Source organism: Eptatretus burgeri, chromosome 15 (assembly GCF_056783735.1).
Source record: "Eptatretus burgeri isolate ZD-2024b chromosome 15, Ebu_testis_v1, whole genome shotgun sequence".
Classification (NCBI taxonomy): domain Eukaryota; kingdom Metazoa; phylum Chordata; class Myxini; order Myxiniformes; family Myxinidae; genus Eptatretus; species Eptatretus burgeri.
Genome location: NC_140975.1, coordinates 9,719,907 through 9,733,226, shown reverse-complemented (window position 1 = coordinate 9,733,226; position 13,320 = coordinate 9,719,907). Strand labels below are relative to the sequence as shown.

The following is a 13,320-nucleotide window of genomic DNA, read 5'->3' as shown; positions in this document are numbered from 1 at the left end:
ACAATTTAGTGTCTGGGCAGCGTGGCTCACTTGGCAGTGATCCCCCCTCTGCCGAACTCTAATTACGGCACCCCTGGGCCCTGAGGCTGTCTCCGAGCCTACCAGCTCCCTATGATCGCGCGGGGTTGCCCTCTCTGGCATTGCCCCCTCCTCCCATGCCCACGTGGCATTCTGGCGCTCCGGGTCCCTTTTCGAGGGTCGCCCGTGCCCACTACACTATCCCGGTCCCTTGGCCTATTTTTTGGTTGTGGTTTCATTCTGAGCTGGAGTGGTCCGCTGTTTTTGTAGTTGATGTCGGTGGTGTAAAAATAAATGAAAAGAAAACCTGACTATTAAAATAACTCCACAACGCAGGAACATTTAATTACCCATTCGACTCGGGTCAGGACCCTAACTGGCAACATGTACTTACCGATATAACCGATCTAAAGGACCTGTGTGTTGTGTGCTCATGGCTTCCAGATTCGCAACAATATATGTACATAAATAAATAAATACACACATATAGATATATACATTAAAGAAAGCTGAGAACACTATTTGGGTATAAATAGATAAGAGAAAGAGAGTGGGGGGGGGGGTGGACAAATGTTGGTTATGGGACTACAGCATGGCAGGGAACGAACATTAGTGAGCGACAGCAAGTGTCTGGCGAGTGGTTGGTACCAGAACCAACATTTCTGCACGACTACCATGAAAAACCTGTAAAGGAATACAAACTTACACCCACCTCAACAGGCCTTTTATTTATTTATTATTTTTACTCAGGTATTGACCAAAGTTCAAGCTGGAGTGAAATACATGGCAGATCAAACATACCACAAACTTGAGTGAGCATTATGTAACACATAATCGTAAATTGGTCCAAAATGTACAGTGCTTTTGACAATAAAGCAAACGCAACCGAGACATGGTGGCAGATGGTAATTTATCTGACTCAATAGCATTATGGTTAGTGTTTGCTCTTGAATATTGGAGTTCCGTTCACAATGTTTTCCTATGTACCGAGGATTCCAATTCAAAGACAATGGTATGTGTCACTTCCTCATTTCAAGGTCAGCATTTCGAGGATAGAGCACTGACGAGCCCTGTGGGTTGGCATCCCTCTGGGAAGGAAATTTCTTCTAAAACAAATGTCCCACTGACTGCAGAAAAAAAAGCAGACTTCCGCAAAGGACAACAGTCATCCTTGTCTGTTGTCACTGTCTGCATGTGTGCGTGAGACAGCTCTTCCACAAGCCTCAAAAAATAGAGAATAAACTAAATGTTACAAAAACGTCGGGTTAATGTTACCTGAGCACATGCAGGTAACGGCAAATACCCACAAAACAAAACGCCATCAACAAGCCAGCTTGAAAACCCTTTTATTTGTGCATCAAGAGATGTACGAAATGTGTTTTTAAAAGTGCACACCGCATGATGTACTTGTTCATAACACGTCTGATCCAAGACGGACGCAATCCACGCTCCAAAGGTCCCACCAAAACAAGAATGACTTTTAGGTATATAACAGAAGAGCATTTTAAAACAAATGAGACCAGCAGACACGTACAGAAAAAATTTGAGGTCGATACTCCCCTCCCTCGGTATTCCTGGATGGAAGAATCAACCGAGGTCAGCGGGACGACTGCTGAGGTATGCGGCGGATGTCCTCTGCGGAATGCGTTTCTTGTCGGGCACTCGCACTGTCGAGAACTCGCAAAATACCTTCCCACGTGGCAAGAACACACCGGTGGAAACAAAGCGGAAAAACTGTTGCATCAAGTCGTCTTCAAGGAAAACATTAAACAAAACCATTTATTCAAGGACCTGAGCATATTATATTTTCACCAAATCAACGAAATGGAAAGAAAAGATTATTTTCTGTTACTTTTGCCTTGCTATGGCTTCCAGCAGAGCCGTTGGACAATACCTCGGTAAGAACCAAATGTGTCTTAGTGTTCATTTAAAAGGCAGACCAACCTCGAAGGAGTGGAACATTTCAGGGATGAAAAGGTCTTGAGTGCAGTCTCTTCGATGAAAAATACCAACGCAAGCTGAAGAAGTCCAAAGTGCATTGGGTCCAGGCACGAAGAATCTGGATCAGGTACCGCAGTATATCTCGTTTCCCCCAACGTGATAAGTTGACCGAATGACATGAAACGAGGAAAATTATGACAATGGGTTTTGAATGAAGAGTGGACCCTGAAGAATGTTTCAAATGAAGAGCAAGCAGGTTCAATGGAACACAGCGGTGGTGTCTGAGCGAGGTGTAGTGTCTTTACAGATGTATTTCTGCATGTGCGACGTCCGAAGAGTAATCCGCACGCCATTGGGTGGGATTGAAAATGTCAGCAAACAGCAAAGGCTGCATGCAGGGGTGGCCGAGTACAGCCCTCATAACAAACGCTCATAGAAGAGCATGTATGCCTGCGACTTGAGCACCTGAGCTTCGGAGACCGGAGAGATGTGCGTGTCACTCGCATGGTACCAGGATCCTTGCTGGGATGGACAGGACTCCATGGTAGGAACTTTAAAGAGGGAAGAGGGAGTTGGAAGAAAGACCATCATCACATTACAAAGGAAAGGTTCTCCATTTTATAAAATAAGAACAGCACTTCCTCGAGCACATATCTCTGCCAAGTTGAACAGTTTCTATTTTGTGTCCAGGTTGAACACTGATAGGCCGAATCTGCATTCATACCTTCCTTAAATTTTAATCAGCTTGTTATTGTCACCTAACCAACTCATCCACCAAGTTTTGTCAAAATCCGTCCACAACTTTTTGAGATATTGTGCTATATATCGTTTTTGGCCCCATCTCTCAATGATGAAGAATTACTGAAAAAAAATTATATTATCTGGATCTGGACCTTCACCAAAATCGAATCAATTTGTCCTTGTAACACACCCAACCTGTCCACAAAATGTCGGCTGAATTAGTAGGCAACTTTTTGAGATAGCGTGCTCACAGGACAGACAAGCAAACAGACAGGGGTGAAAAAAAAAAAACTTCTGTCCACCTTTGTGGGCAGAGGTAATCAGCTTGTAGAGCACTCGCCAAGTGGCTTAAGCACTCAACGAAGCGCCACATTGAAACGGCGAATAAGGAACGCCTGGTTTAGCAAGCGATGGGAAGATTATTGGTGATGGAACAGATTTCTTTCAGTAACGGCTGTTTAAAAAGGTAACTACACGTTGAAAAGATTGGACAACAGAGTTTGTGCTTATAATAATTTTTATTTCCAGGAGGTATTTTCCCTCTCGTAACACCATGCTGAGCTATTTATACACCTCGACATGTAGTTCGTCCAAGGTGGAAATCCCCCTTGGGGAGGGAACAAGTTAAGTTACTACAACCTCCGTCGTCAGGTTTGGTTGAGATCAGTTAAGTCATGACTGAATGTATCACAGTCAGACAGACAGACAGACAGACAGACAGACACACCCAAATTGCGAATTTTAGTACGATTCACAACTTCGGCAAAACCAATTCATGATGGAATCAAAAACTGCCATCTTTTCATTGGCCTATATTGTTTCCTCGATTCTCTCCCATATAAGAAGGCTTTTGAGCTCAAACGGAAGGGTTTGAGACTTGAAGACAATGCATCACAAGTGCAGAATTACCGAATGATCTCAGATAAGGCTCAGTCGACAGCCTCCAATCTGAATGGACATGTGATATGCAATTCGGGTTCCAAAACAAGCTTTTAATTTCAAAATATTTCATAAAATTCCACCCTCCTCCACCCTCTTCCCCAATAAAAATAAACAATTTAAAAAATCCTTTATTCCAATGGCATTGACCTAAACTGCCAAACGTTTGATTTGCTTCATGTTGTACGACTTGCACCAAATGAAAGAAGCGTCAACAGTTGAACGTTTCATGCTCACCAGGACAATCTAATCCATCAGAGATAAGATCGTGCAGTTTGTTGCTGGGCGTGCGCACCTTCACGTACGCGGTGTAATGTCCACCACGCATGGTCCCGCTATGTTCCACAACGCCGTACAGCCCATACGGAACCTTTGACTGACCTGCTGGGACACCCTGCAGGGAAAAGAGCGCCACCGCCATTTCAGAATCGGTGATGCACTTGCCCAAGCCTCGATCATGAAAATGTGGATTAAAAGTAAATCTCATACGTGACCAGTCGTACACAGGCTCTTCGGTTAACAGTGCACATCACATGAAAAAGCAGCAACTCAAATCTGAGATAAACTTCCACTTGTCGCTGCACATACCTTGCAAGACTTGACGCAGAATGGAGCCAGGTCCAGGACGGTGGGAAATGACACAAAAGTGGTGACCTTCCGGAATCCAAATCCAGACTGGGGAATGAATGCAAGAGCACCAAGAAGCATGAAGCACGCATCTTCAGAATAATGCATTTGTGATTGTTCAGATGATCCTTTAGTTACAAAAATAAAATCAGTCAGGCATCATACTATAATATGAGAAGTGCGTGTGTGTGTGTGTGTGTGTGTGTGTGTGTGTGTGTGTGTGTGTGTGTGTGTGTGTGTGTGTGTGACTTCTGTGCACTCCTGAACTGCTGGATGGAATGAGTTGTTGAAAACTGCTGGTTGTTGTCAAGGTGTGCATGGGAGAGTTTTCGGTGGTAAAAAAAAATTCATATTCCAGGGAGGGGGTGGGGTGGTTAAGGGTGGGGGCAGTACCCCAATTCTCTCGACCTAAATATGTATCATACAGCGTTTTTCTTCGTCAGAGGGGGCATCACAAGTTTTAATAATACACCAATTCTGAGGGAATTAGCACATCCATAATCCGTGGGGAATTAACCTGTCCGGAAGGACGAGATCTTCGCGAGTTAGTGATATTAACAAGCATCTATTTTACTGGAGTGTGTATCCACTGCTGAAATTTCTTAAACTGATAATGACAAATTAAATAAATCAATGAATGACAATGTATGAATGAATGAATGAATGAATAAACAAGTAAGGAACATGGGGTTCATGCAAATACGACTGAAGAAAGAACGGTGGCTGGAGAACCCGCTGAACAAGTCAGAGACATGTGCAGTGTGTTTGCGCACATGCGGTATGAAGCACGAAGCACCTGCTGAAAGCGTTTTAGGTGCAGCGTGAGAATTGCTGGTGCAGATAGAATGAGGATCTGTTTGGATCCATCTGTGTACACAAACTCTTTGCCTGGAAGGAAACACACATACAATGAGCATCGTGTACAATCGATCGAAGCTCGAATACACAAAGCACCTCCAGAGCGATGCATGACTTGATACTTTGTGAAACGGTGAAGCTCCGTCACCACACATAGGTGGTCGAGCTACAAAAAGACCCGAAAATTCTGAACATGATTTGGCAGAATTTTTTTTGGAGGAATGAGACCCAGAAAGATCTCAAATGCAGAGACCATATATCACGGGATGAGAGACATAATGTTGTAACTGAAAATTTCCCATTTCCTGCAAATCGCAAATGAAAGATAAATGGTGTTGAAAGACATGTCAAGAGCCATTTTATTCAATTTCGCCAAAAATGCAGTTACAACATTATCTCTCTCAACCCGCAATATATTGTTGTGGATCTCCACCACTCCGGCGTGCAGACGACCGCTTTTAGCTAATTGCGGCCGCGCGCCCACCGACCGTGGCAATCCAGTCGCAGATTTTCGGATCAACGCCGAAACCCAGCTACGGGTGTTGTTAACCACACCATAAATCAGCCAACTCTTCTGTCCACGCGCTACAGGGTTGATCGCTGAATTGTCGATTTACACCTCAACGGGACCCTTACGGACACGAGCCGCTTTAAGCAGCTCGCTCCGTTTGCGATTGCCGAGCGGCTTATTATCGCCAAGCCCTGTCGGACCCGATTATCTTATCGGCTATTAAAAACCAGCCATTATTCCAAACGCAATTAGGGCAGTTCAATGGAGGAAGGGACGCAACGAGCAGGTGAATATTCAAACAATGAGGACATTTATTTGTAATGCAGGCACGTATGCAATGAATGGGGGTAAGGGACAAGACAAGCAAAAAGACCTACAGCTGTTGTCTATTTACTATGTACATGCACTTGACAACAATTCTACTTATCGGACAAGGCGCCACAGACTTCCATGCAAAAACCCAGAAAGAAAAGAGAGAACTGGGCCCGTAGGCCTTTAATGTTCCTCGGAGCTTTGAAGACCGAAGGAGCTCCGCAAGATCGTGCAGGTTACCTGCCATCCTCGTGGTGACTCGCTGGGCCCTGGTTCGGCGACCCTCGGTGTGTCTCGTCGTCAACACGGCAGCTGGTGTAGCGGCGATTTGGTTGGTCCAGGCCTAGCCATGCGGCCTGGTCGATCGGGCCTGGCCGACGACACCTCAGAGGAGCGAACGGACCTTGCTCTTTTGGAGTTGATGCTCTCTAAAGAGCCCACTCACTCCTCAGCGTCGCTCTGACTGTCCCGGGGCCCGATCACCTCGAACCGTTGTGTCGCTGGCTAGCGACTTCTCTCCAGTTGGCGACTTCGCTGCCGCCTCCACCGACCCACAACTCTGCACGGCACTGCAGGCTTGACTGGACTCCAGGCTCCAAACTCTGAACTGCAAACTCCAGACTGATGACTCAATTCAACTCCAGACTTCCGGACTCCCCTCAACTGCCGACTCAACTCATTTCTCGGCGTTTCAGCCCGGCCTTTTATCGGGTTCGGGGGTGGTGTTTGGTCTTTCACCTCCGACCCTTCAACCCCCGCTGGCTCTGCCCCTTTTGTCATTCTGATCCGATCTTGCCGTTGTTGGGGAAAATATTCCATTTTTGACAAATGGCCCTTGCCTCAGTCTGACTCGGTCAAAGTGGTTGTTTTTTTTTACTCTCTGCTGTTTATTTTATTTAATTGTTGAGACCTAAGACCTACTTATAATCTTGTCTTTCTTTGCCACTTTGGACATTTGTTTAATTCTTTGTCAGTACAAGGTGACCGGTCTGATAAAACTGTACTTTCGCCTATATGCTATCAAAAACCCTCTCCACTCTCAAAATGTGTATATATATATATATATATATATATATATATATATATATATATATATATATATATATATATATATATATATATATATATATATATATATATATATATATATATATATATATTGTTACGAATTTGGAATTCAATCGCACACAACATATAGGTTCCCTTAGTCAGCTATGTCGATGAGTGCATGTTCCCTAGATAGCTCACCTTCCATTGTTTAAATGTTCAGAGATCGATTAGATGCGCTGCGGATCGATTTAATAGTTAGGGAATGAAACAATGGAGACGTCCCTCCCCCTCTTCTGCGAAGAGGAAGAAGAACCCTGCCATCCCGTGACGTCAACGACTCCCTCCCACCCGTGGTTGAGCGGGGGTGGATCACGAGGGCATGAGTCACGCCGGGTGCGGGGGAGGGGGGTGCAAAGGATAAAGAGGACATCTTTTCTTTGTTCAGGGAGAGTTCGTGAAAGTCCTGTGAAAAGAATCCCGAAAGAGTTTGTGGGAGTCCCGTGGTCGGGCTGAGTTTGTGGGCTGAGTTCGTGGGAGTCCCTTGGCAGAGTTCGTGTGCTGAGTCCCGTGAGAGGAGTAAGCTTTTTGCTTCGGCAGTTGGGGGAGTCGGGAGGAACCCAGAAGCCAAGGAGCTGCATGGAAGTCCGGGCGTCGCAAAGGAGACGCGAGCTGGAGGCGCAGCCTTGCCTGCTGTGTCGCGCAAACCGCGCGTTCGTGTGGAGAGAGCCGGAGAGAGCTCGCCTGCCACAGGGAAGGCCCGAGCTCGACCGCGGCTACGCTAGCTGCCGTGGAGAAGGAGCATCGCGTGTCGCGCAAACCGCGCATTCGTGTGGAGAGAGCCGGAGAGAGCTCGCCTGCCACAGGGAAGGCCCGAGCTCGACCGCGGCTATGCTAGCTGCCGTGGAGAAGGAGCATCGCGTGTCGCCCAAGCGCGTTCGTGTGGAGAGAGCCGGAGAGAGCTCGCCTGCCACACGGAAGGTCCGAGCTCGACCACGGCTACGCTAGCTGCCGTGGGGAAGGAGCGTCGCGGGTCCCCCAAGCCAGACACCACGAGGGTGCAGGTAACCTGCAACGGTCTCGTGGGACTCGTTCGGTCTGCCAAGTCCTACGCCATAAAGACCCAAGAGGTCCAGTCTGACCCCATTGCCTTTGATGGGGTCTTTTTCCTGCTTTTCTTTCAAATGAATGTTTGTGGCGCCGAGTCCCGTAAGTAAAACTGTGTAAGTGGCTGTACATTAATAATTGCTTATAGACGGTTGTAGTTCTTTTGTTGCTTGTATAATTGCATACGTGTTTTGCCTTATTTAATTGCATACGTGTTTCATTATAATAAATGTCCTTGTGTGAATGTAAACCTGCTCATTTCGTCCATTCCTCATTGACTGAACATTTCGTGTGTTGGGAGTTAGAAAGCCGTTGGTTTGCCGTAATAGGGGGACATTTGGACCGACGGTTCTCGGCGATTACGCCACTCGGAATCGCACATGGACAAGCTCGCCTCGGCGGTTTGTTTCGTACGAGATCCGTCGAGGGTGGAATACCCCAGTAGTTGGATCACGTGGGTATTTAGGTACATTGAAGATTGGCAATCGACCCTACCCCACGTGATCTGCTGATTGGCGTATTTCGGTTCTTGTACAAGGACCCGTCGCTCGGAGTTATCCGGGCGGCGATCTATATTCCGGGCGATCAGTCGGGCCGACTCGACTTGCGGCTCCGTTCAGAGCGGTCGGTTAGCGGCTGACCCCCAGTCTGTGACAAAATATATGTATGTATGTATGTATGTATGTATGTATGTATGTATGTATGTATGTATGTATGTATGTATGTATGTATGTATATATATATATATATATATATATATATATATAAAGGATATATATATATAAAGGATATATATATATAAAGGATATATATATATATATATATATATATATATATATATATATATATATATATATATATATATATATATATATATATATATATATATATTAGAAATAAATTGTTCTCAAAGGAAAGGACTTGTCTGTGGACTTGTCTGTCTGGTTATCAGTGTCTGCGATTTTATAACAGGATTTTAAAACCGAATCAGCTTGACGTTTAAACCCTGCGAGTTCAATAAGATTCCACAATAAGGCAAGAATCCCACAACGATCACTACGAGGTTGGGGGAAAGAAATCCACATCACCGTCAAACGCGGACGTGGTAGGAATCACTGGCTTTCGCTCCTACGAGGAAGTCGTCGTGTTTGTCAGCGGAAATGTTGTTCATTTGTGGATGCCGTTGCTGGCAAAAAGATGGTGGCGTTTGTGGAGATGAACGTGAGGAGACGTTGTTCATTTGTTGGGGAAAAGATGGCGGTGCCGTGGAGATGTTGGCGGTTGTGGCAAAGGTGGTGAGGAGATGTTGGCGGTGGTGGCGAAGGTGGTGAGATGTTGGCGGTTGTGGCGAAGGTGGCGAGGAGATGTTGGTGGTTGTGGCGAAGGTGGTGAGGAGATGTTGTTTTAAATAAAGATAGGAAAGAATAACGGCAAACTCAAAGATGCACAGCCCGGCTCACGAATAATTCCCATTATACATCGGTGGGGAAATCTAACCTGGAACACACACTTACCGACATAACTGATCTTTGGGAAACCTGAATGGTGTTTTGTGAATTTCCACAACCGTAACTATAGATAGATGTATATATATATATATATATATATATGTATATATATATATATCTATATATATATATATATATATATCTATATATATATCTATATATATATATATATATATATATATATATATATATATATATATATATATATATATATACATATATACATATATACATATATACATATATATATATACATATATATATATATACATATATATATACATATATACATATATACATATATATATATATATATATATACATATATATATATATATATATATATATATATATATATATATATATATATATATATATATATATATATATATATATATATATATATATATATACATATATATATATATACATATATATATATATATATATATATATATATGTATATATATATATGTATATATATATGTATATATATATGTATATATATATATGTATATATATATATACATATACATATATATATATATATATACATATATATACATATATATACATATATATATATACATATATATATACATATACATATATATACATATATATACATATACACATATATATACATATACATATATATATATATATATATATATATATATATATATATATATATATATATATATATGTAGTTGTGGGCCAGGGGTCAGTGGCGAGAACGACCATGAGGTGGTGAAAGCTTGCGTCGTCTCCCACCAAACTCCCCGGAATTGGTGGCCGTCGCTCCGATAACTCCGCAAGCCGGCGGGTCGTTTAACCGACTGTAGTTGCCAATATCTCAACCGTGTAGCGTAGGGTCTATTTGTCTACAACCAATTTACCTTCTTAACAACGCGATTTCGACTACTGGGGAAACCACGCCCTCGACACATCTTGCTCGAACCAGGTCACTCAACCGACTGCGGTAGAGTTCCAACTACCGACTACAAACTCCGGTTCGGGTGCAGCCGAGCGGAAACTGCTAAAGCCGTACCGGCTGGAATTAAGGGATAATCATCGGGGATAAAACCCTGCCTCAACTGAGATCTGAACCATGCTGGACCAATGCAAGAAGGGACGGAAACGAACTGGGGGCATTTCTAACAAGTTTTATTTACAGTGAATGAAGACACAAAGCAAGACTTAACGCCAATATGCAAGAAGTATTTACAATGATCCAAAAACACTTATTCAGTTCTACTTAAAGACGGGCCCACTTGCAGACACGCACACAAAATTAAAAGAAACCCAGAGTCTTTATTGGACCCTCACAGTCGTGGAGAGAGACCAGCTGAGAGCCAGAGTTCGGTGGTGCACCTGATCGTCGGAGGAAGGGCGTGCTCCACGATGCGGCACCTGACAATGGTCGCTGGTTTGGTCTCCAGTCGCACGTGTGGGACTCGAGGTTCGTGGTGGAGCTCGGGTGGTGAATGGCTGGGGTCCACAGAGGGGGGTCGGGATCGCTCTTCCCTTCCTCATAGAGGGCCAGCAGAGGCACGTTCGCTGCCTCGACGCCCACCAAAAACTCTTCAAAAGAATTTTTAAAAGACTCTCCAAGACCTCAAAAAGACCCTCCAAGACCTCAAAAAGACCACCCAAGACCTCAAAAAGACCACCTGCCTCAGAGAGTGCTCGGGAATTTATGGACTTTCCTCAGCGGGGAGGGACCTTGGTGAACACACCTCGCTGTCCGCCTCCGATTGGACAGGTCCTACGGCCCACCTTTCCGGGCCAGGCCTTGGCCCCTGCCGGAAAACCCCAGCCACTCCTCCACGCAGGCCCACACTCGACGAGTAACAGTATCAACGCTGCAACAGCCCCTGCCGGGAAACCCCAGCCAGTCTTCCACGCAGGTTCATACTTGACGAGTAACAGTATCAATGTGGCACAGGCCGTCGTGCAAGAGTTACGTTTGTGGAAGGAACGTTGGTGGAAGCGGCAAGGACGGCTGCAAGACCCTGCCTTGGCAAGTCAGAGTGCTTGAAGACAGCGGGTGGGTCGTGGATCGTGATGGGGAATGGAATGGTTGTATGTAAAGATTTAATAACCTAACTAAAATGAAATCGCAACGCATGCCTTTGATTCTCCCACTAGACAAAAGGAAAGGGATTTGACTACACACATACTTAACGACATAACTGACTTTTGGAACATCTGTATTTTTTAAATTTTTACCGTTTTTACAGCCATTTTACATTTTTACAGCCTCAGAAATCATCAATGGTCTGTATGTTGAATGCAAATGGTTTCTAGATCCGTATCAATATATGTATATATACATATATATATATATATATATATATATATATATATATATATATATATATATATATATATATATATATATATATATACATATACATATACTGAAACGCAAAAGAAACTTACCACCTTTTAAACCTTCAAATATCAGCAATAACCCTGCGTATAATAAATGTGTGAACTTATTTGTGGACAATAGTGTCCTCACTGTCAGACAAAACGGTCACGGATAGTCACTTGAACCTTCAATGGTCACTTCATAGCACAGCTGTTGAACAGACGTTTTGACTGTCAGTGATTAGCCAAGGGGTACGGGGATGATTTTAATGAGCTGCACGTGATGTCTTTATATTGGCTAAAAAAAGGCCAGTGCAAAATGGGCATTTCAATCAACATGCCACGATTGTCAAGGGATCAACGGCAGTGTGCCTTGGGCATACTGCAAGGCGGATTGAGCTACCGTGAGGTGGCACGTCGCCTTGGCTGTTCACACCAGACGATATCGGCCCTGGTGGACAGAGACACCCTCCACAACTCTGCAGATGACAGACCTCGATCAGGGAGGCCAAGAGTCACCACTGCAAGTCAGGACAGGCAGATGGTCCTAAGTCAGATGGCTTCAGACATTGAGGACCGAGTGGGACAGAATCCAGCAGCAATCCATCCAAAGACTGGGAGGCAGTATGCGCCGACGATGCAATGGCCTGTATCCAAAACAATGGTGACCACACACGCTATTGAAAGGTGACTGACATTGCACCCTGTGCTGTTCTTTCTGCACTGTAGAACAAAATTATGAGATGGTGTATCTTGGTCAAAAACTTGACATGTCATAAACAAAATGTCAGTTTCAATTAGCAATTGTTGGTTTGTTTTATTTTGAACTGTTACAATTTTATTACATTTCAAACAAGTGGTAAGTTTCTTTTGCCTTTCAGGATATATATATATATATATATATATATATATATATATATATATATATATATATATATATATACATATATATACATACAGTAAGTCCTCGCTTTTCGCAAGGGTTGCGTTCCTGGAAAACCTTATGATAAGCGAAACTGTGTTAAACAAAACATATTTTCCCATAGAAACCAATGTGTTAAAGGGGGGATGTGTTTTTAGCTCGGAATTTTTTGGACATAAACACAAATACACAAAACACACTCCTCGAGTCGTGGCGACTTACCCCTAGGCTGGAGGAACAGAGTTGATTGCGGTGGACAAGTCACACTTGTGGAGTGGCAGAATCGTCCCCCTCTTCACTTGACACTGTGCCGTCACTTTCTTCACCAGCGGGAACGGTCTCTTGGCAGCTGGTTGAAGGAGCATCCTGGATGGTGGATGGAGTTGGTGCTGCATCTTTTGGCTTGAAAAATG

The 13,320-nt window shown here is 43.8% G+C and overlaps 1 protein-coding gene across 1 annotated transcript in view; it reads right to left on the bottom strand.

Annotated features, from left to right (window-relative positions):
* Positions 1 to 1,348: 1,348 nt before the first annotated feature.
* The window catches only part of LOC147011462 (ubiquitin carboxyl-terminal hydrolase 16-like), a 93,583-nt gene continuing 81,611 nt past the window's right edge, over positions 1,349 to 13,320 (bottom strand). The window contains exons 13-16 of the mRNA XM_085858007.1: positions 5,063 to 5,290; positions 4,228 to 4,314; positions 3,877 to 4,033; positions 1,349 to 2,510 (exon numbers count right to left, since the gene is read on the bottom strand). Of these exons, the coding sequence (XP_085714133.1) occupies positions 2,377 to 2,510; positions 3,877 to 4,033; positions 4,228 to 4,314; positions 5,063 to 5,290 (606 nt within the window). The 3' untranslated portion in view covers positions 1,349 to 2,376. The remainder of the gene's footprint in view (positions 2,511 to 3,876; positions 4,034 to 4,227; positions 4,315 to 5,062; positions 5,291 to 13,320) is intronic.